This window comes from Desmodus rotundus, chromosome 6 (genome assembly GCF_022682495.2).
Source record: "Desmodus rotundus isolate HL8 chromosome 6, HLdesRot8A.1, whole genome shotgun sequence".
Classification (NCBI taxonomy): Eukaryota; Metazoa; Chordata; class Mammalia; order Chiroptera; family Phyllostomidae; genus Desmodus; species Desmodus rotundus.
In genome coordinates, this window is record NC_071392.1 from 20,311,321 (window position 1) to 20,334,397 (window position 23,077).

General features: G+C 38.3%; 1 protein-coding gene and 1 long non-coding RNA gene across 5 annotated transcripts in view; one reads left to right on the forward strand and one right to left on the reverse strand.

Annotated features, from left to right (window-relative positions):
- Positions 1-12,647: 12,647 nt before the first annotated feature.
- LOC123478376 (uncharacterized) lies at positions 12,648-20,781 on the reverse strand. Of its 4 annotated transcripts, none has more exons than XR_006653568.2 (3): positions 20,749-20,781; positions 18,272-18,390; positions 12,648-14,004 (listed from the first exon to the last, which is right to left on the reverse strand). It is a non-coding gene; the product is annotated as an uncharacterized lncRNA (long non-coding RNA). The 4 variants fall into 4 exon arrangements; XR_008427125.1 differs by lacking the exon at positions 20,749-20,781 and adding an exon at positions 20,288-20,400; XR_008427126.1 differs by lacking the exon at positions 20,749-20,781 and adding an exon at positions 20,288-20,365 and having other exon boundaries at positions 18,272-18,387.
- The window catches only part of CRPPA (CDP-L-ribitol pyrophosphorylase A), a 190,700-nt gene continuing 187,661 nt past the window's right edge, over positions 20,039-23,077 (forward strand). The window contains exon 1 of the mRNA XM_053926793.2: positions 20,039-20,353. Within this exon, the coding sequence (XP_053782768.1) occupies positions 20,085-20,353 (269 nt within the window). The 5' untranslated portion in view covers positions 20,039-20,084. The remainder of the gene's footprint in view (positions 20,354-23,077) is intronic.

The window sequence follows — 23,077 nt, forward strand, 5'->3', positions numbered from 1 at the left end:
TTTGACTTACCAAGAAGTGGGTAGGGTGAGAAAAGAGAAAGGAACTTAATTGGTCAATTGAGCAACTGGATACAACTCTGGGCCCTTCTGTATTGTTACTCTGTAAGCCTTGTAGAGATAATATTCAACTGCTTTAGAAAAGTGCTATTTGGGAGACTGAGAAAAACTGCATCTAAATTTTGAGTCTTGGAGAAAGTACATTTAAATAATACCAAAAATGTGATTATTTTCTAATTTTCAGATTCATGATTCAACTTCTGCAAGTAAATATAATAATATTTTGAATGGTTAAACTCTAAAATTCATTCTATAACCTCCTTGGATTTGTGTGCAAAATAATTTAGTGAGTCATAAATTTAGGAAAAAGTATAGTTAGTCCAAAGAAAGACATATCCTTGAGAACTGGTATATTTATGTTCAAACACAGTGATTGTTTTTCTTTTTCTCAAACATGAAATTATGGTCCTTAGAAATATAGGAGGTTAGATAGGACTGGGTTTTAATTGAAAGGATGCCCATTATTTATGTACCTTTAAAACAAATATACATATACAGAAATTGCAATGTAATTTGAATATATGGGGAAAGTTAAAAACATTGGAACAGAATTGAGCAACAAACTAGTTTTTTTCAGTCTTTTCTATACACACAAAAATTGGGGGAAATTTTTGCTGAAGTCAAATCAATGGTTGTGTAAATAATTCAAAATTTTAATTGAGCACATATATTTTCATGTCCACGAGTTGTTTAATTCATTAATCCAACAAAGTATTGATTGAACACTCGGGATAAACCAGGCACTGTTCCAGCACTGGAGATGCTCTGGAGATGGACAGTCAGTCCCTACCCACACAATTTTCATTATGGGACAAAATGGCTAAGGAACGCCATTATGGAGCAAACTCAAAGGCTCACCAATAGAGAACAGAGCTCAAAAACTGCCTTGCTGATTAACTGCCAAACTTCCAACACTTCTGTGGGTGGCAGGTTGATTGCCTAGACAGGTATAAATCAAGCATTCTCTCCAGTACATGTTTTGCCTTTTTACTGATAAAAAGTGCTTAGGGGGACGCAAGTTGGTACCAGTAGGAACCCCTCAAATATCACCACCTTTTTGCTCAAAAGCACAAGCAGTTTTGAAAACAGAAGGCCACCTTTCCTTAAAGAGCTTTTCTTTCTTTTTTTAAGAATTCGTTATGGGTAAAGCATTTTATTTACCCATAAAATGGAAGAAAATGTAACTAAAGCAAAAAGCAGGGAGAAACCTTTCCTTCCAGTCAAGCACAATTTACCAGGAGAAAATGAGAGATCCACATACTCACCAATGTTAGCATAGAGTTTTCTTTAGAGCTCATGAAAAACTTTTATGTGTATAATTCACCTAAATTTTATTCGGAAAACAACCCTGTGACGTAGGGCACAAAAATGTTATCATTGTGTTTAATTTATAGATGAAGAAACTATGCTCAGCAAAAATGAGTGACTTCTTCAAAACCCACAGAGACAGGGATGCAGCAAGACTTAACTTGGTTCTCATTTATGATTATTTATGTATTTCATCAGAGCTTGCTCTTTCCCATAAGAATGCTAATGATATATAGACATTCATTCATTCATTCATGTATTTATTAAACCTATTCTATTTGCCCACTGCTGTGAAAAGTCCTAGGGATACAAAAATCAACTCCTGTCTTCTCTCTAGGGGTTCATAGACATTTGAATAGCACTTTACTTCTTACAGTATTATTCTCACAAAAATGATACAAGCATCACTGCATCCTCTGCAGTGTATCATTATTAGTTTTATTTGCACATAGAGGAATTTAATAACTCGCCTAAGATCATAAAGATTGTAGGGGCCCAGGATGATTCAGTCACTACTTAAGTGTTGAAATGTTTACAGAAATATAGAACATTAGTTCTAAACTTTGTTAGACATGGATCTTTATCACTAAAAGATTTTTGAGCATGCAGTAGCAATATACATTTGTAAATTTTTATTTTTCTTTTTTTATTTTTCTTTTTAAGTATATTTTGTTAATTATGCCATTACAGTTGCCCCATTTTTTTCTCTACTTTGTCCCCATCTGCTCTGCACTCCCCCTCCCAATAGCATTCCTCTCCCCTTAGTTCATGTCCATGGGTCGTACATATAAATTCTTTGGCTTCTACATTTCCTATAGTGTTCTTAATCTCCCCCTGTCTATTTTGTACCTACTATTTATGCTTATTCACTGTACCTTTCCCCCTATTCTCCCCTCCCCATTTCCCTGCTAATAGCCTTACATGTGATCTTCATTTCTCTGATTCTGTTCCTGTTCTACTTGTTTGCTTAGTTTGTTTTTGTTTTTTAGGTTCAGCAGTTGACAGTTGTGAGCTTATTGTCATTTTACTGTTCATAGTTTTCATCTTCTTTTTCTTAAATAAGTCCCTTTAACATTTCATATAATATAAATTTCATATAATAAGGTGATGATGAACTCCTTTAACTTGACTTAATCTGAGAAGCACTTTATCTGCCCTCCCATTCTAAATGATAGTTTGGCTGGATAGAGTGATCGTGGATGTAGGTCCTTGCCTTTCATGACTTGGAATACTTCTTTCCAGCCCCTTCTTGCCTGCAAGGTTTCTTTTGAGAAATCAGCTGATAGTCTTATGGGAACTCCTTTGTAGGTAACTGTGTCCTTTTCTCTTGCTGCTTTTAAGATTCTCTCATCTTTAATCTCGAGTAATTTAATTATGATGTGTCTTGGTTCCCCCTTGGGTCTAATCTCTTTGGAACTCTCTGAGCTTCCTGGACTTCTGGGAAGTCTATTTCCTTCACCATATTGGGGAAATTTTCCTTCATTAGTTTTTCAAATAAGTTTTCAATTTCTTGCTCTTTTTCTTCTCCTTCTGGCACCCCTATGATTCAGATGTTGGAACATTTAAAGTTGTCCCAGAGTTTCCTATGCCTCTCCTCATTTTTTTTTTTGAATTCTTGTTTCTTCATTCTGTTCTGGTTGAATGTTTATCTCTTCCTTCTGTTCCAAATCATTGATTTGAGTCCTAGTTTCCTTCCCTTCATTGTTGGTTCCCTATATAATTTTCTTTATTTCACTTTTCATCGCCTTCACTACTTCCTCTTTTTTGCATCTGTATTCAATCATCTCTGTGAGCAACCTGATTACCAGGGTTTTGAATTCTGCATGTGATAGGTTGGCTATATCCTCATGGTTTAGTTCTTTTTCTGGAGTTTTGATGTGTTCTTTCATTTGGGCCATATTTCTTTGTCTCGGCATGCCTGTTACGTAGTAAGGGGCGGAGCCTTAGGTATTCAGGCTGGGGCAACCCGTGTCACTGAATTGTGGCACTGTATGTGGGGGAGGGAACAATGCCACTTGTTTGACTTTCACCCTGCTTTCAGTCACTTCCCCTGCTATCCACAAGAAAATTGGGTCCTTCTGGTGCTGATTCCTAGTGGGTGGGCTGGTGTACATTCTAGGATCCTGTGGGTTTCTCCAACGAACTCCCCTGTGAGGCTGGCAGTTTCTCCCACTGCTATAACCCCCACAGGTTTTTATAGATAGATGCTTCGAGGTTTTAGTTTCCTGTACTGGAACCCTGGATTGCATGGTCTGTCTTACTCCCTAGTCCTTCCTCCCGGTTTATCTGTATGCAAATGTGGGACTGCCCCATTCACCAGCTGCACCCTTGCCCACTCAGTCTGACAGCCACTGCCTTGCCATGAGTCCTCTCTTCCCTGGCTGCCAGTCTCCATCCCTCCTACCAGTCTGGATGAAGGTTTCTTTTTTAACTCCTTGGTTGTCGGACTTCCGTATAGTTCAATTTTCTGGCAGTTCTAGTTTTTTTTTTTTTTTTAACCTGTTGTCCTTCTTTTGGTTGTGTGAGGAAACAAAGCATATCTACCTACACCTCCATCTTCCATTTATACATTTTTTAAACAGTACACATATGCTACTATACTAATGTTAACATATTAAAAAACTCACAAAAATTAAATTTTAAAATGGGTGGAAAAGCAAAGCAAATACAAATAGAAGCTTTAACATTTACTTTCTGTAACCACATAATTATCATGCATGCTCTTGAGGGTATATACAACTTTTTTTTGGTGATCACTGTAATAATAGACAGTGAATTTAAGTGAGTATTAAAAGGGAGGACAGTCAGTGTGGATAGGGGTACAATGGAGTGGGTGTTACCACTGTGTTTTGGATACCTGTTAAGTTATAGGGGTGAATAATCAACAATCTAAAAAAATCTGCTCCTGAGATTTCAGTCATAAATGTCTCTATCAAACACTAGAGAGACGCAAGTCTCTTTACTCCCTTCTACCAGTTTGTTTCTGGTTGGCACTTTTCAGCTTTTGACAACATGACAATCAAAGAGTATGAATGCTCTTTGATTACAAACAGGAAAATTTTGAACAAATGAATATCTGTCCCACAAGGACAAAAAGGAGAAATACTTAGTTTTTACTTCATTCAAATGACAATCGCACAAAAAATCAATTAAAAAGGAAGCCTTTGAAACTTAGTAACACTTTATTCAATTCCCAACTAGTTATTAATATAATTTGTGCTGTTGTAACAACTACACCACTTTTATGAAAACATTTAGTTTCTGCTCATGAAGAAGAGATCAGGTTCTTTCCCACAATAAACTCTTTTTTTGAACACCATTTTAATTACTTTTTAACAATTTTCACAAATTCTTCTTTCATGGAAAAACATTTTCCACTTAAAATTTATGGCAATATTGAAATTCAGTTTTTTATATGTTAGCTCAAGAATAGGTTTTACTGAAAAAACTTAACAGAATTTAGTTCATCCTTTCTTTGAAGACTCTAAAACAGGTAATTTAGGCATATGCAATTATCTTTTTTAATCCCAAACCTAACATACACATTGAAATCCCACATTTCTAAAATTAGTTCACAACAAACAGTGGAATAATAAATGAAAGTTTTGTCTGTAGTACTGCTTTACCCAACTTGAGGAGGCAAAGTTTACAGTATATTTATTGGGCATCATTCTTCAAGAATTTTGCAACATAGTGGCCTTGGTCTCTAAGTGTTAAGCTAGAACAAGTTAATGAGGAAATGAAAATATGATTTTTGTAAGTGGTCTCTGTGTTATACTAGGGATCTTTGAAAAACCAATTGGACATAAGACTTTTAAAAAGCCTTTTCAAGGTCCTAAAACAAAGGCCATTAAAAATTCAATCACTGGGTAATTTCTGGGAATATTTCATCATGAATAGAGGGCTCAATTTCAATTTATTTATTTATATTATACTCCTATTCAAGAACAATTGTGGTGGCTAATTTCCAAAAAACATTTTGAAGTACTAAAGATTTTGAAATAAAAATTCTGAATTCAAGTAATAAAATGAAGTAGCAATATTTAGAGAAAAAATTAATTTATATTAGAGAATGATTATGTAAGAGTCAACATTCAAGATAAAAATAAATCTTAATTTCTAATAGCATAATCAATAAAATACAATAAAAAGAACAAAAATCTTAATTTCTATGGTATATTATCATTTTCAATACTTTCTTCACTTATTTCATCTCATTTTATATGAGAAATTTTGCTGTAGGAGGAATATTGCTCACTGTTCACTGAAGAATAGTTTATTGTAACATTTTGTCAAGGTTTACCGACATGAAGGAGCTGAACCTCTCTATGAGGAGTGCTGAAAACAAACTGGAAACATGTCACTACAGAGTAGAAGTGAACCTATTCCTCGATTCAGTACTCACTCAGTCCATTAAGCAGTAAGGCTCTCTGTTCACTCTGATGAATTACAAGTAGTCCTGGTTTTTCACATTTGCATATAATCTAGTACAGAGACTACCAACAGAGATGGTCATCAGAATAACACTTCCAAACTTTTGCCTCAGATTCTGATTTAGCATTTGCACCTGTAAAAACCCCACGAATGATTCTGATGTGGAGCCTGACTGGGAACTACTAGGTTATGTGCAGGAAGGACCTGGAACTGCCTGTTCCTGCTCAATTATGCAGTTTTTTCTTAGTTGCTGTTCTACTTGCAGTGGAAACCGAAGTTGGAATACACAAGACAATGGCAAAAGTCAAAGTCACTCTCCCTCCTGACTCCATGTGACTTTCCGCATCTGTTGATAGTTTCTTCCACTGTTTTCTGGTCTGACACATTTACTTATGCTGTTCAGAGGATGTGGAACAGGAGAGAAAGCTCCCACAAGATAGGATTCAATCCAGTTCCACTCCTAAGATATGAAAAAGCAATTCACGTTCAAACGTGGCACACATGATTTCAAAAGAGAGATCTAATTCAGACAAGTGAGGTTGTTGAAGCAGGACCACGGGGTCATATAAAAGAGATTAGGCAAAAGACATTATTTCTGCCTTAGTGGTACCACCAGAGGGTGATTTATCACAAACTAATAATCAGGTAGTCATTCGTTTGAAAGAAGTTTGTGCATTTCTAGTACACACCAGGCCCTATCCCCTTTTCCAGATAGTGTAGGATTAATGTTAAGAAATTCTTTGTTAGATGAGTCTGTAACTGTAGGTGGAGAAAAAAAAGCCCTTATTATTTTGAAGACATGACTGTGTTTTAGAATAAATGGCCACAATAAATTGTGATGCTCAGAGCTTACACTGTTCAATTTTGGGGAAATGGAAGCTATTTGCTGAATTGTTCATAGACTTTCAAAGGAATTCTTTTGGTCATCTACTATTATTGCAAAATATTTTTAGTTTTATTGAACTTTAAATTAAGACCATCATGTGAAATAGTTTTAATTCTGATTAAAGTTAAATCTAACATGACTGCAATAAAAATGAAAAAAATATAATGACTAGCTCTCTCCACCATCATTTCACTCTGTAATAAAGTGCTAGCCCAAACAGTCACTTTGTTAATATTTCAGCCCTAGTTTTGACTTTTATGATGGTAAAGAAGAGAGTTTGGGACACATATTAATAGCTTATAGTGAAACAAAAGATTCCAAAAAACAGATAGGGTCATATAAATTACTCTGCAATTCTTTGACCTTTTTCTGTTATGGGAGGAAGGCCAGGAAATAACTAACCCTTTGAATCCTCTGCCCTTCTGTGGCCAAAGATCTCTGAAGTCTGTATCTTTTGAGTAGATGTTGTGGCTCTGATCTGAACACATGTGAATCCCCAAAATAGATGATTGGTAGAAGACTGTCTGCAAAATAGCTATTAACAACTCCTCCATTCCCTGTAAGTGCATGTCATTCCTTGCATCAAGGTGTCCAGCCATATCCCTTTCTCTTGAATTTGGGCTGGCCTTGTGACTTCTTTTGACAAATATAATGAGATGGAAATAATGCTGTGTTCTGGGCATAGAATTTATGAAGTATGATAGAAAATGCTTTTGCTCTTTTAAACCCATCCACTATATCAAGACCAGGCTATCTTGCTGGAGAAAGACCACATGGAAGAGAACTAAGATACCCTAGCAAACAGAGAGCATCAAGGACACAGACCTACGAAGAAGTCCATTTTAGATCCTTCTCCAACTGCAGCTGAACTACTGCAGTTGACCCCAGATGAAAGAGAGGATAAGCTGATTCATTCAACCTTTCCCATATTCCTGATCCACAGAATTGTGAGCAATAAAATGCTGTTACTTGCAGACACTAAGTTTTGGAATGGTTTGTTATACAGTAATAGAGCACTGAAAAAAGTTGTACAACAATATAGTCCAGTTCTCCACACCTTAATCTTATTGACCAATTACACTGCACATTTATCTTTGACCATCCATTAAAAAAGAGACAAAAGTAACTGGATTGTTTATAAGGTTAGACTCATTGGCCTCACGTGTAAGATATGTTTCTTGAGTTATTGCTATTATTTTCAGGCCTTCAGAATTTCCAGGGTTAGAATATTATGCCTTTGGATTTTGTTCTGATATTTACTGAAATGGAAAAATCTCAAAAAACTGTTGTTAGTTATTACTCCCCGGGATAAATGAGAGGCCTGCATTTTCATCCCTCTGAGAGCCAGGGCTAGTAGGAGCAGTAGGGCCTCAGTGCCATGACTTGAACAGTCCCAGACCTTAGCAGCAGCAGCCGGTGAGCAGGGAAGTGAGACCCAGGCATCAGAAGTCACAGGACTGACAAAGTCAGTCAAGTGATAATATTTGTGTTTATGTGATTAATCTCTTCAGAGAAATTATCCAGCCAATTAATCAGAGATCAGCTGTCTGGTAACTCAGACTTAGACTGTCAAACAGGGGTTCTCTTCCACCACTCCCAAACAGATGTGGAATTCCATCCAAGCAGGAGCCAATCATAGACTTGGGTCAATGGGAGTCAAGTTCAAGAAGAAGGGTGCCAGGAGGTGGGTATACCCATGAAAGGTAAGGCAGTTCTAGGCAATGAGACAAACTCAAGATTCATTCTTCTCAAAGAACAGAGGAGCTTGTCCTAGTTAGGAGGACTGTTACAGTTAAGACTATAAGTGAAAGCCATAGATGAATTCTTAGAAGCAGAGCTGATACTAAGACACCCAATTCAAGAGATAGTGGGAAGAAAGAAAAAGGGCCAGGAGGGCAAAGGGCCAGGAGGGCCAAAGGCAACATAATGAAATCTAAACATTTACCAGGCCCAGTATTGGTTAATTTTGTGCATATTTTTGTTACTGTGCTACCTCAGTTAGTAATGATAGATTTTTATATAGTTAAAAGAGAATAATTGATAAGAAAAGATTTTATAAGAAGGGAAGTATTTTTTCCTTTTAATTATTTGTCAAGGTCTTCAGTTCTTTCAAGGACTAAATAATAGGAGAGGTGGAAGAAATATGAAGTTGGGTGAGGAAGGTCACTGCAAACAACATCAAAACAACTTTTTTTTATCAACAAAATGAAAAATACAACCCACTGAATGGAAAAACATATTCACCAACGATACATCTGATATAAATGATACAATGTATCATTTGTATCATTGTACAATTGTATAATGTATCATTTGTATCAATGATACAATGATATAAACCCCAATGATAAGGGGTTTATATTCAAAATTTATGAAGAACTTACACAACTCAATACCAAAAACAAACAAACAATCCCATTAAAAAATGGGCAAAGGACCTGAACAAACATTTCTTAAAGGGGACATACAGATGGCCAATAAACATATGAAAAGATGCTCAATGTCACTAATTATTAGAGAAAAGCAAATTAAAACCACAATATTACCTCACACCTGTCAGAATGACTGTCATCAATAAATCAAATGAGTGTTGGTGAGGATGTGGAGAAAAGGGAATCCTTGTGCAGTGTTGATGGGAATGCAGATTTGTGCAGCCACTGAGGGAACTCCAAAAATAAAAAATGGAACTATCTTATGACCCTGTGATTCTACTTCTGGGAATATATCTGAAGATTCCTGAAACACTAATTCAAAAAAATACATGCCCCCTATGTTCATTGAAGCATTGTTAAAAATAGCCAAGATTTGGAAGCAGCATAAGTGCCCATCAGCAGATAAGTGGATAAAAAAAGCTGTGGTACATTTATACAATGGAATACTAGTCAGCCATAAAAAGAAGGAAATCTTACGATTTGTAACAGCATAGATGGACCTGGAGAGTATTGTGGTAAGTGAAATAAGCCAGTTATAGAAAGACAAATACCATATGATCTCACTTATATGTGGAATCTGATGGACAAAATAAACTAATAAAGTAGAATCAGACTCATGGATACAGAGAACAAACTGACAGTTGTCAGAGGGGAGGGAGTTGGAGGGCTGGGTGAAAAAGATGAATGGATTAAGCAAAAACAAAACAAAACAAACAAATTCATAGACACAGATGAGAGTATGGTGATTATGAGAGGGAAAGTGGGGTCGGGGAGGAGAATAGGGTAAAGGGGGGATAAATGGTGATGGAAGGAGACTTGACTTTGGGTGGTGAACATACAATATAATATACAAATGAGATAGAATTGTACACTTGAAATGTATAAAATTCTATTAACCAATGTCACCCCAATAAAGTCAATTAAAAAAAGCAACTTTGTTTGATGGGGGAAAGTTTTAAGCATTCTAATTTTTCTGATGATGAAGTGTAAGTTGGTTTTCATGTATTTAGATTTATCCTCATTGGAGTGTTAAACATTTATGCATTTATCCCTTCATTCTCTCACTCATACCTTAAGCCAATTAGTGGTAGCCATAGTCACAAATGGAAGTACCTGAGTCCTATTTAACTTATTTCTGTTCACATACAACATAAACAACAGTGACCTCCTTTCTCCCTCCTCGCAAGAGGCCACAACTTACTTCTACATAAAACATTCTTTCTCAACACTTCTTGTACCGATCAGTTTAGTTTGTTTTTCTCCTAATTAGATTATGCAGCCTCTGACCAAACTGGGTTTCTTTTCCTTCTCCCCCTCCTCCTGTTATTCCTTATCCTCCTCCTTCTTTTTAAACTTTTGCTAGCCCAGTAAGTATGAGCACAGAGTACTTAAAAAAAACTAAAAGCTTGTTTATATCCTCAGATCCTTTTGCCATCACTGCAGAGACCATATTATCAGGGTCTCCATCTTCTCTCTTGCTTCATCCATACTGTCTTCATCTCTCTGTATCCCTACCCCACAATGGTCCCTTTTGATATGCTTACGATCAAGGCTTGGTACCCTCCTGGGCACGACATTATAAGGCAATGATGACCCACATTCAGACTATAGAGGACAGCTCACCTCCTATATTTACTCTACAGTTGGCAGGGTGGTGGTGGTGGTGGTCATAATGCCATATTCAAATGTCCACATTCTTCAGAAAACAGATATGTATTTGAATTCTCTGAGGACATTTTCTTCTTAAAGCCTAGTTTTTTTCTTCTTTAAATCTTGTTTTAGTAATGAGTTGCAGTTCAATGTATAGGCATAGCTGCTACCAATATCTTCCCTTGCTGAAATGGCAAATCTTCCTTTTCTATTTGTTCTTCTTCTTTGATGATTAGTATGTTTTTCCCTTCCATAGATTATGAAAACTGGCCACCATCATTCTAGACTAGCCATTTGTTTTCTAAACAAATATATCATAGATTCACCTCTCTGATATCCCTTATACATTGGCCATTCTCCTCTTTTAGTGTCTGGAGTTATGTGGCATTCCTCAATGGGATTTAACCCCTTAGCTCCATGCTCAGAGCAGAATTTGAGGCAACAATTTCAATTCTCTGAAGCTGTGGTGGCTCTCAGAGGTGAAGTGTTTTTAAAAGACAGGTCTGCAGAAATACCAGGAGATAATTCAGCACTCCATTTCCTTACCACTTTTTGTTGTTGTTTTGGCACTTAAACATTTTCTCTTTGTGTTTCCCTCCTTATAAATGAACAAAGAAATGGATTTCTTTGCAATTTTAAATGGATTAATGGATTAATTGGTTTTAATGGATTTCTTAGGCAATTTTTTATGGCACATTGAACATATTACATGCATTTTGCTTTAGATCTTGAAATTAAATGCACTGATATAAAGATAATTGGGTTGTAATTATTTTTAAATTATATGCTTACTTAAGTCTGGTCCATACCTATATTAGAATAACATTAAAAAGCCATTAAAAATGAAGATTTCTGGGCCTACCTCAGACATACCAAATCAAAATTCTTCTTTGAAGGTGCCAGTAATATGTTTTCTAAGATTATTTTATGGTATAAAATATGTAAGTGTTTATATTATAAAAACATATGAAAAATATTATATAGAAACAATTGTACCCAACTGGTTATGAAAAGTTAAACTTTTATAGCATTAATGATATAACATTTACCAATCAATATTAAGGCTAAATATTCAATTCACAATTGTTTCCCTTTTTAGCTATATAGGGAAAACAAAGCGGACAGTTGAGATGGTTGATAATTAACTGCAAAAGATATACTGAGAAAATGAAAGATAATAATCTTGTTGTCATGTGCTATTCAGTATGAATTATCAACAGAAAGACCTCAATTTGGAGTGTCACCTTTCTTATGTATAAAAATGACATAAAGGTCAGAGGTTAATAGCCTGTACCATCTACATAAAATACATAATGCAAAGCAGAAATTAGAATTCATAGGCTGGCAGAAATTCTGGGCTGGCCCAGGGTAGAACAGTAATTGATTTTATTTGGCTCAAATTTCAAGAGGGTTAAAGGGTAGATCATTAAGCTGTTCATTAACATTTGTGAGCAACCCCCCAACTAACCTCCAGAAATGCTATTGAAACAGTAAGTGTGGTTGGAAAGGCAGGAGATGATTGACAGTACTAATTATACCTGAACTAACACTAGAAAAATGAACCCAACTTGATCTAACATTCTCTGATAATAAAAAATTCTTCAAGAGAAATATTCCAAGGTATACTGACTTACAGAAATAAACAAAAAAAGGTAGTTTTAAGACTTTCAGATATAAAGATGACAGCCCCTTCTATTTAATGGGCACTTCTATGTGCATTAAAAAGTAAAGATATGCCAAAATGAGGTTATAAAATTGTGTATACATTTAACAAAACTATGCTTTAAACATTGCAGTACAAAAGAATACATTATTTTATTTTTTTAAAATATATTTATTGAAGAATACATTATTTTATTCACAAGATAATCAAAGGGTTTATTTTAAAAAATCATAGTGCACTGAAGATCTAGTTATGGACACAAATAAGATTGAATGAACAGTGTTTTCTTTCTTTAATCACATCAGTGAATTTGTAACAATATCTGACTTCATTTGGAGATTATATATATATATTTACATTTATAGTCTGTTCAGAAGGTATCCAGCCATGTACTATGAAAAATGACATTTATTGAAGAAGATACAGGATACAAAAAACATTGTACATAAGACAATGATGTCTCAGTCGCCTTCAAAGTAGATGCCTTGGGACCTCATACAGGTGTCCCAATCACGATCAGCTTCCCTGTCGTATTTTCCTGAATCTCATCGACAGTCTAAAATCTCTTCCCTTTCAAAGGTGATTTTAGTTTTGGGAAAAGTCAGAAGCTGCAGGGTGCCAAATCTGGGCTGTAGGGGAGCTGGGTCACTTGGGTGATTTGATGTTTCACCAAAAACTCTGCATAAGATGTGACGCATGAGCAGGTGCATTGTGGTGATGAAGCTGCCAATCACCAGTTGCTCATAGCTGTGGCCTCCTGAATCATCCAAATAGTTTCCATGGAGCAATGTTCAGGCTTAATGCAAAATCTGATGCAGATTCATTGCTCTACTTGTTCAGTCTTTTTGAGTGTGATGGCCACACAGTACACATGCTCACTCGATGGCATCCACCCTCCCCACTGACTAGAACAGTGAAGTTATCATTGTTCATGCATGCACATTCCAGTCTACTCTCTCTGGCTGGCAGGCCACATCCATGTCATACAAACCATTCTCGTTATATTAACAATGGCTGGACTTTTTATGGACTCCGTGTGTGTGTGTGTGTGTGTGTGTATGTGTAATAGTAAATTTGAAGCTCTTGCTGAGCATGAAGCTCTATTAGTTGCCTTTTGTAACAAATTAGCATAAATTTACTGGCTTAAAGAAGTACAAGTTTATTATCTCAGTGTTATAGATGTCAGAAGTCTGAAATGGAATCTTAAAGAGAAAAATATGATTCCTTGCTGTATCCAGCTTCTAGAAGCTTCCTGAATTCCTTGGTTCATAGCCCTTTATCTCTCCTATTCCTGTTTCCATCCTCACATTTCCTTCTCTAATTCTGATCTCCCTCTAATAAGGACCCCTGTGGTTACACTGGGAACACCTGGATAATACAGAATACTTTCTCCATCTCAAGAGCTTAACTCAGTCACAGCTGTTCTTTAGTAATGTCAGGGAATGTGTCCACAGGTTTTTGTGGCCGCTGCCTTTGCATCGAAGTCAGCTAGGGCATTTTCAATACGGAAGGTTCGCTTTTACCAAGGAGAAAATCCAGGTTTCTTGAGTAATCAAAGACCTGATTAAGATGACCTGAAACATAGAAAACTGTTATGATAAAACAGACTCTGTGCTTTCTTGGCAGATAAGTTTTCACAGTTATCAGAAGCTGACCAATTGTATAAGTAAACTTTGGCTTTTTAGAAGGTGAAAGAATATTAAGTTTTAATACACTATTGACATTAAAGGTTACTTTAAAAATCCATTCTAACAAATGCATTCAATCTTATCCATTTTGATCACACATAAAATTTCTTTCTCAAGATTTCTTTTCACAAATCTTCTACAGCTTTCCTTCCTTATTCCTTTCAGTTTATCTCTTGTTCTCTTACCCATTCTGAAATAATTAACTTATTTTAGGACAAACCACTTTCTTTTAATTTTCTCAGAAATGTATTTCCATACTTTATACATCCTATTATCAAAAACATATATTATTTCCTTCCACAGAAATTGGAATTTTTAACCCTTGGATACCTTAATTTCTAGTGAAAACTAGTAAATAAGCAATTGTAAACTGTCTGTTACACCAGTATTCTTTAGAATGATCAATTTATGAATATATCCTATTAATTTCTGGAAATATATGCTTTTTCATAGTATAGTCTTTCAATGAGGCACAAGTCTTATTTACTAACAATCCCACATATCTTTAGTTTTTCTTTGATAGCCAAAAGTTGATAAACTTATGTTCAGTAATTAATGTTTTCATTATTTTATCTTATTTGGAAGTGATATGAATATTCAATAAATTTCCACCATTTAATTTAATTTAGCAAAACCTTTTAAGTTACCAAAGAGACTTAGGAAGCCATTTTTAAGTACACATAAAATATAATTATTGTTCAAGTTCACCTAAAAACTTTTATTCTGTTTACATCTATTTAATTTACTTGTTCTTAGCAATTATGTTTAGATTACTTGTGGAAATTCCATCATACTGAGTTATCTGTCTTGCTGACAAATTTTGCAATGGAGGTAACACAAACTCATTTGAGGAATAAGTCCAGGTAGAGTAAAAATACTATACTTATGATAAAAACTCTAAAGACATGCCTATTTTAATTAAATCAACACATTTAATTAGCTTCATATCAAATATTTCCCTTAGATTACATGGACTAGAAAAGCATTTAGTTAATTTCTACTACATTTTTGAGAAGTTTTAAATATAAGTATTTGAGCCAATTAAATAGAGATTTTACATATTAGCAGTATCATTTGAAGGTGGAAAATACCATACAATGCACATGAACATACAGACAGATGTAAACAGAGACTCCCTAGCCTTCGTTTAAAAATTTTAGCCATGACGGCTGGCAGAGTGGACAGTCCCACATTGGTGTGCGGATAAACCGGGAGGAACAACTGGTGATGAGACAGACCACACAACCCAGGGCTCCAGCATGGGGAAATAAAGCCTCAAACCACTGATTGAAAATACCTGTGGGGGTTGAGGCGGCAGCAGGAGAAACTCCCAGCCTTACAGGAGAGTTCTTTGGAGAGACCCACAGGGTCCTAGAACATACACAAGCCCACCCACCCGGGAATCAGCACCAGAAGGGCCCAGTTTGCTTGTGGGTAGCGGTGGGAGTGACTGAAAGCTGGCTGAGAGTGGAACAAGTGGCACTGTTCCCTCTCGGACCCCTCCCCAACGTACAGCATCACAATGGAGCCATGTGCATTGCCCTGCCCTGGTGAACACCTAAGGCTCCACCCCTTACTACAAAACAGGCACACTAAGAAGAAAAAAAAATGGCCCAAATGAAAGAACAGATCAAAGCTCCAGAAAAAATACAACTAAGCAATGAAAAGATAACCAACCTACCAGATGCAAAGTTCGAAACACTGGTAATCAGGATGCTCACAGAAATGGTTGAGTATGGTCAGAATATAGAGGAATAAGTGAAGGCTATGCAAAGTGAAATAGAGGAAAATGTACAAGGAACCAACAGTGATGGGAAGGAAACCAGGACTCAAATCAATGATTTGGATCAGAAGGAAGAAATAAACATTCAACCAGAACAGAATGAAGAAACAAGAATTCAAAAAGTGAGGAGAGGCTTAGGAACCTCCAGGACAACTTTAAATGTTCCAACATCCGAATCATAGGGGTGCCAGAAGGAAAAGAGGAAGAGCAAGAAATTGAAAACTTATTTGAACAAATAATGAAGGAGAACTTCCTCAATCTGGCAAAGGAAATAGACTTCCAGGAAGTTCAGGAAGCTCAGAGAGTCCCAAAGAAGTTGGACCCAAGGAAGCACACATCAACGATCATAATTACATTACCCAAGATGAAAGATAAGGAGAGAATCTTAAAAGCAGCAAGAGAAAAGGACACAGTTACCTAAAAAGGAGTTCCAATAGACCATCAGCTGATTTCTCAAAAGAAATCTTGCAGGCAAGAAGGGGCTGGAAAGAAGTATTCCAAGTCATGAAAGGCAAGCACCTATATCCACGATTACTCTATCCAGCAAAGCTATCAGTTAAAATGGGAGGGCAGATAAAGTGCTTCTCAGATAAGGTCAAGTTAAAGGAATTCATCATCACCAAGCCCTTATTATATGAAATGTTAAAGGGATTTATCTAAGAAAAAGAAGATGATCAAAACTATGAACAGTAAAATGACAACAAACTCACAACTATCAACAAAGAAACCTAAAAAAACAAAACAAAAGCAAAAACACTAAGCAAACAATTAAAACTCGAACAGAATCACAGAAATGGAGATCACATGGAGGGTTATCAGCATGGGGGGGAAGAATGGGGGAAAATGTACAGGGAATAAGAAGCATAATTGGTAGGAACAAAATAGACAGAGGGAGGTTAAGAATAGTATAGGAAATGGAGAAGTCAAAGAACTTATATGTACGACCCATGGACGTGAAGTAAGGGGGGCAGGAATGCAGGTGGGAGGGGGGTGCAGGGCGAAAGGGAATAAAGGTGGGGGAAATGGAACAACTGTAATAGCATAATCAATAAAATATATTTAAAAGAAAAAAAATAATGTTAAAAAAATTTAGCCATGAGATAACTGATAAGTTTATCTGCTCAGGGATGGCTTCAGCTTGTTTCTTATTAATATTTATGAAGACAATTAAGATTTTTATTTTTCCCTAACAAGGCAACCTTGTGACCAGAACAGTGGTGTGCTTTAAAAATAATCCCTCATTTCCTTTCCTTTCCTTTCCTTCAGCCTTAGGAACTGGGGCTGGTAAAGATAATTGGGCTCTGAACTGCTTCTAGACTGCATTGCTGGTTTTTCAAAGATGTGCAAGATAAAAACAATTGCTCTCAATTTCCTAAAGAATTGATTGTAGCTTAAGTGACATCACAGGTTGATCTACCTATCCATCTATACCATCTCTAATTTCTTCTTTCCCTCTGGACCCATAGTTTTATTTTAGCTTTGGGGAAACAGCCCCCTGCCCCATCAGCTTCTAATTTGGCCAAATTTTTCATCATAGAGTTTTTACATCTTTTGAAATATTTTGTCAGGTTTCAGCTGGGACAAACGTAAATATTTCTGGCAGCATTAAACAATGCCATGGACTCAAATGGCCTCAAAGGGTGCAAAGGTTATTAACTTCCAGGGCCATTCTCTCTCATAGCCAAAAGAGTTGACAACCTACATGTCCCAGGCAGGCAGAAGGCCAAGCCAAACCCACAGGACATGGACAATACCTATCCTTGGGAAAGAAACGATCAGTTACCAATTGGTCTGGATTTGGGAAGAGAAAGTGTCAAATTTTACTTCCATCTTTCACTGGGCTTAGGAGGTAATCCATTTACAAACAAACTTTTACAGATCCTCCCAGAGTTCATCCTCTCTGTTGGATGTGTGAGTATATGCATACTCTGACTGGAGGAAAACAAGAATGAGTAGCCCTGTTTTTACTGTCTTTGGGAGGAAACTGATAGATGTAGAAAACTCCTTTCTAGTCTATCTGGAAGGAAATGGCTGGACAGAGAGCAAGATGCACCCCGGCAAGAGCACCCTCTGGATGGTGGAGGCCAGAGAGAAAAATATTCTCACTGGTCATAAAGGCCAAACCCTCAGGACACAGTACATGATTCAAGGAGAGATACCACACACATAGAGAAAAAACAGAATCAACAAAATCCATGAGTACTCACACCAAGTAACCAAGAGACACTAAGCCTAAGAAATTAGTTTCACAAATATTTTATTCTGCTAATCTATATTTAGTAAAAGGAAAAAAAAAAAGGACTCTTACCACTCTGCTTCCACCAAACTGTAAGTAGAAATCTGGGAGTCTGACTTGGCAAGAATTCTTACCTTTTTGGCTGGCTCGTGTTAGTGGTTCTAGGATCTCTCTGTTGCCACAGCTTCAGGGTGAGCAGGGCCCAACCTGCATGCGCGATGTCCTTCTCACAGTATGAACTTTCAAATGCCTGCTGCAGAGAAGATATTGTCATAATGTGGCGGCTATAACTTGGTATAACGTAATATGGAAATTACGTCTTTCACCCAAAGTATTCATAATAAGAAACTAATTATTTATATCTATATAAAAAGACAGAAAAATACTGCTTCTCATACTGTGATAGACAAATGAACAGTCTGTTCTTTTTTTCTATACAAGTCTGTTAAACATTGTTAATACATATATAAATGAGTACTTGCAATAATAATAAGAGCAGAACATTTATATTTTAATTCTGTATGCTTTAATCTTAACTGAGAAAAATGGGTAAAAATACCGAATTGGAATATTATCACTTGATAATATTCTCAGTGCTTAAAAAATTCCTTTTATGAACTTTATATTAACTATTGATGGGTGAATATTAATAAATATTAATTAGTAAATATATAATTCAAATTCACATTAATTTATTTAATCATAGTTCATTCAATACATATTTATTAAGCCTCTGTTATATTCCAGGAGCTGGGTACACAACCAGAGTCAAAAAAGTAAGGCCCTTGAACTTATGGGGTTTACATTCCAGGGAACTAATAAAATGTGCTCTGACACAGGCCCTGGCCCCGTCGCTCAGCTGGCTAGAGCACTGTCCTGATACACCAAGGTTGTGGTACCATCCTGGGTCGGAGCACATACCAACAAATCCACGTTCCTCCCTCTCTCTCTCAAGTCAGAAAATAACAAGAAATGTGCTCTGTCACTCCACATACTTCACTACATTTTCATGCTAAACACAGACAGCAAAGACAGTACTAAAAGGGGGCAAGATACAATTCAGGCTGAGTATTTTTCAACTCTGTACTTTTGTGCAAGGGCTCTACGGCAGTTTTGCCCTCAGGTGTGCAATCTTACACAAGTTACTTAAACATTACCCCTTGTTTCCGCCTCTGTAAGAAGGGTACAGTAATAGTTGGGTTCTCCTGGAGATTAAATGAGATAATGTGCGTCCAATGTTCACCAGTTATTCCTATTACTGCTTTGGCTGTGGTTCCAAAACGTTCCTGCTCATTGGAATCTGGGGGCCTTTAAAGACATCCCAAATCCTGGGCTACATACCAGACCAATTAAACTCCGATCTCGGAGGGTAGGGCATAAACGGCAGCAGTTTTGGAGCAATGCCCAAAACTGCTCCAATGTCCAGATTGGGTTATTGATGCTTCCTAATAGCGTTTGTCTATCTACCTGCCTTTACCAGAGTTTAACGAAAGTCAGATAATCGAAGTACACATTTTTCTGTTCCATCCTGTGACTTTATTCCAACTTCTTTCAAATCTGCAAGGGATGAGGGATGGGAGGAAGCCCAGACCTCTATTGCCTTCTCATAGCTTCTAAGTTTAGCGGGACCCTTTAGACACAGGAGGGCTGACACTTGCACCTGCTGGCGCCTGCTGGGCCTGCCAGAGGAGAAGCAAAGGGCCGGGAAACTCAGGCCTGCCGGGGGCGCTGGGCTCAGTGCAGAGGCCGCTGAGACGCGGAGAGGGAAGATCCGCAGCCGGATCGTTCCCTGGGGACCCTCAACTGCCCAGGCGCTCGGCTCGGGTGGGCGCCGCCCGTGCGTTCTGCACCCCTGCTGGGGCCCGCCTTCCACCCCGCGATCCCGCCTGGGTGCCGGAGCAGCCGCGGACGCTTTGGTCCGAAGCGAGTGGGGTCCTCCGCGCCGCCATGGAGCCCCGGCCGCCAGGCGCCTCCAGGCCCGCGGAGCCGGGGCCTCGCCTGCACTGCGAGGGCGGCGCGGGCCAGGCGGCCTCCGCCTCCGTGCTGAGCGGGGCCGAGGCCGAGGCCGAGGCCGAGCCCCAGCGCCGCGCGCTGGCGGTGGCGGCCGTGCTGCCGGCGGGGGGGAGTGGGGAGAGGATGGGCGTCCCCACCCCGAAGCAGTTCTGCCCCGTCCTGGAGAGGCCGCTCATCAGCTACACCCTGCAGGCCCTGGAGAGGTAATGCCGCGCGTCGGGAGCGCCCCACGGCTCGGGCTGGCCTCCGCCTCCCCGCCCTCCGCCCTGCCCGCCCCGGCCCGCCGCGACACCGTCCCCTGTCGGGCCGTCTCGGTCACTCGAGCTGGGCTTCCATTCCCGCTCGCACTTCAGAGACGGACGCTCTGCGTTAACAGACGGGCCCGGAGGCTGGGGCTGCCCCCGGGGCCCTTTAGGTGCCCCAGCCGTCGACGCGGTGGGGAAGGCCGGCCCACACAGACGCTGGACTAACGGGCGCACGGGATGGGACGAAGGGACTTTAGTTCTAACTGTGGCCCCTCAGGGAGAACTATTGAGGAGAAGCTGTTCTTGGAGGCTCCCTCGGCCCGCCTGTCTCTCATAGTCTCACTTTTTCTCACCTCATTCTCTTTGGCATAGACTTTCTCCCTGTTGCGCATGCGCACGACCTGTCCCTACCTCCCAGCATGCACGTGGGTTATGACTTTTACTTGCACAGCTGGTTTCGTGGGCCTTTGTTCATTCACTTTATCCAGTCATTCACACACAGTAACTGAGCACTTCCTATGAGATACACTGCTAATTACTACGTGCTGAAGGTGGACCGAGGAGAATTTAATCGAACGCTTTTAATGGCGGAAACGGATTTAAGGGTGCCACGTTGAAGGCAGCACTTGCCGTATTAGCAAAGTGGGGAAATAAAGGAGGGAGAGGGAATGGATCAAGGAGGACTAGAGGAGCTGTAGTGTGGAGCTAAGGAGGTGAAAGGAGGGGGGTATGCTATTTTATCAGCCTTATCTTGTTTTTAGCCCCGAGAAATGCGAGGGAGTGCGGGGTAAGGCTGGAGGTGGGGGAAGCAGGGGGGTTGCAAAGGCCCACATTCATGTTGCGGAGGTGTTTAAACTTTTTTAAGCTAGCGGGGAGCTGTGGTAGTATGTTTAAACCTTGATTGACGTGAGCCGTTTGCAATTAAAGATAGATGGCATATTTTAGCATAGCCTTTGCAGGCGACTTTAAAGAAAAGGAAGCTAGTGAGGTTCTAGTTAAAGGTTGATTGCATGTTATACCAAAAAAAAAGAGCCCCCTCCCCGCCATGCTTTCATACACCCCAGAAGCCAGAGGGCCCAAGTTGCGTTTCATACAGTTAATTTTACTTTTTGAATATTGTCATTTGGAAAATGGAATTATAAAAAGCCCTAATCACCCCTGATTCATATAATCTGTCCTGTGATTCCATCCGAAATTCATACAAACATTGAACCAGTTCCGAGGGCTTCCTCTCTTCCTTCTGTAGTCTTCCATTTCTCTGGGTAGTGGAGGGTGAGTTCCTTAAAACCATGCATGGATCATGCACCTACATATTCTAGTGTAACAGACACTATGACAACATAGCTCATTTGTGCAGTTAATCTTATGGAACACGATGGATCTTGGCCAGCAGGGTCTTTGTCTATTTAGTAATTAGATGTAGAGGAGTAGAGTCATTTTACATTTGACTTTTCTTGCTATGAAAACTTCTATGTTAATTTGCAGTTTTGCATCTTAACTTACGAGGCAGTCTGAAATAGGTGGATACTGAGAAAACCCTTTAAAGTAAAAGAATATTCTGGAAAGATCCTGTTTATGGAAAATAAAGCAACACTTGTTTTCCATTTTTATTTAATTGTTAACAGCAGCCATAAAAATCTTAATAATAACTAATCAAAACCTCCATTTTGAAATACAACTGGGCTCATTTTTGTCACTATTCCAATGCCTGAAGAAATTATGGAATATTATAGTTTGGGTATGTTTCTGGAAATTCTTGATACCTTGCATTTCAGGGGCATATGTATAGGTGCTTCTTAGCTGTTTGCCAAATGAAAGCCATTCTCTTCTTTTGGTAAAAGGTGGGATATCTAGACTGCTGATAGTTTGTTTCCCTACAGCCTGGTACCAAAATGCTCAGGTTATTTTATCCCGAAAGATAAATTATGCAAGTTCAAATAAGGAAAGGAAATGGAAGCAGAGTGTCTTGTAAAATTCTTTTTTTTTTTTTTTTGCTTTTTGGAGAAATTATGCTGGTTACTACTTATTAAAGGTGTGGCAGAGTTCTCAATGTCCTGTATAAGACAAGATGTAATTGGGTGTCATCACTGTCAATCATCCAGGTTCTATTAAGAGGGTGTCAGCTTTCCTTTCTCATTAACAGCTGTGAGAATGTAATGTCTGGTGTTTCACTTTTCCTTTCGTAGTTAGGATTTTCCTCGCTCAAGCTTTTGCCATCTCACTAATAGAGGGTTGAGCAGTTTTTGTGAGTAGTCTTTGTTTCTTAGTTCTTTCTTGACTAAGAAACTAAAGATACTTTTTGAAAAATAACCCTTATGGATCAATTTCTTTTTTGGAATTTTGAACCAACAAACTACTTGGAGCTTAGGATAGAGAAGGAGGGCACCCTGAAATCTGGCCCCAGATTCCTGAGTTGAGATAGAGAAATGTAAAGAAATGTGAACGGTGTGACTTTTATTTATTTATTAATTTTCTGCCATCATAATTTTTAAACAATGCTACTAACACATGTGTTTATTGCCACTCCTTCATTTACCCACCCAAAGGGACTAAAAATATATAGCCACATTAGGGAAAAATAAATGCCTAAGGAAGAAGATCAGGTAAAAGGTAAAACTCTGGAAGAAAGAAAGGTGATAGAGGAGTATTAACCAGTCAGATTTAACAGGCCCAAGAAAGTGG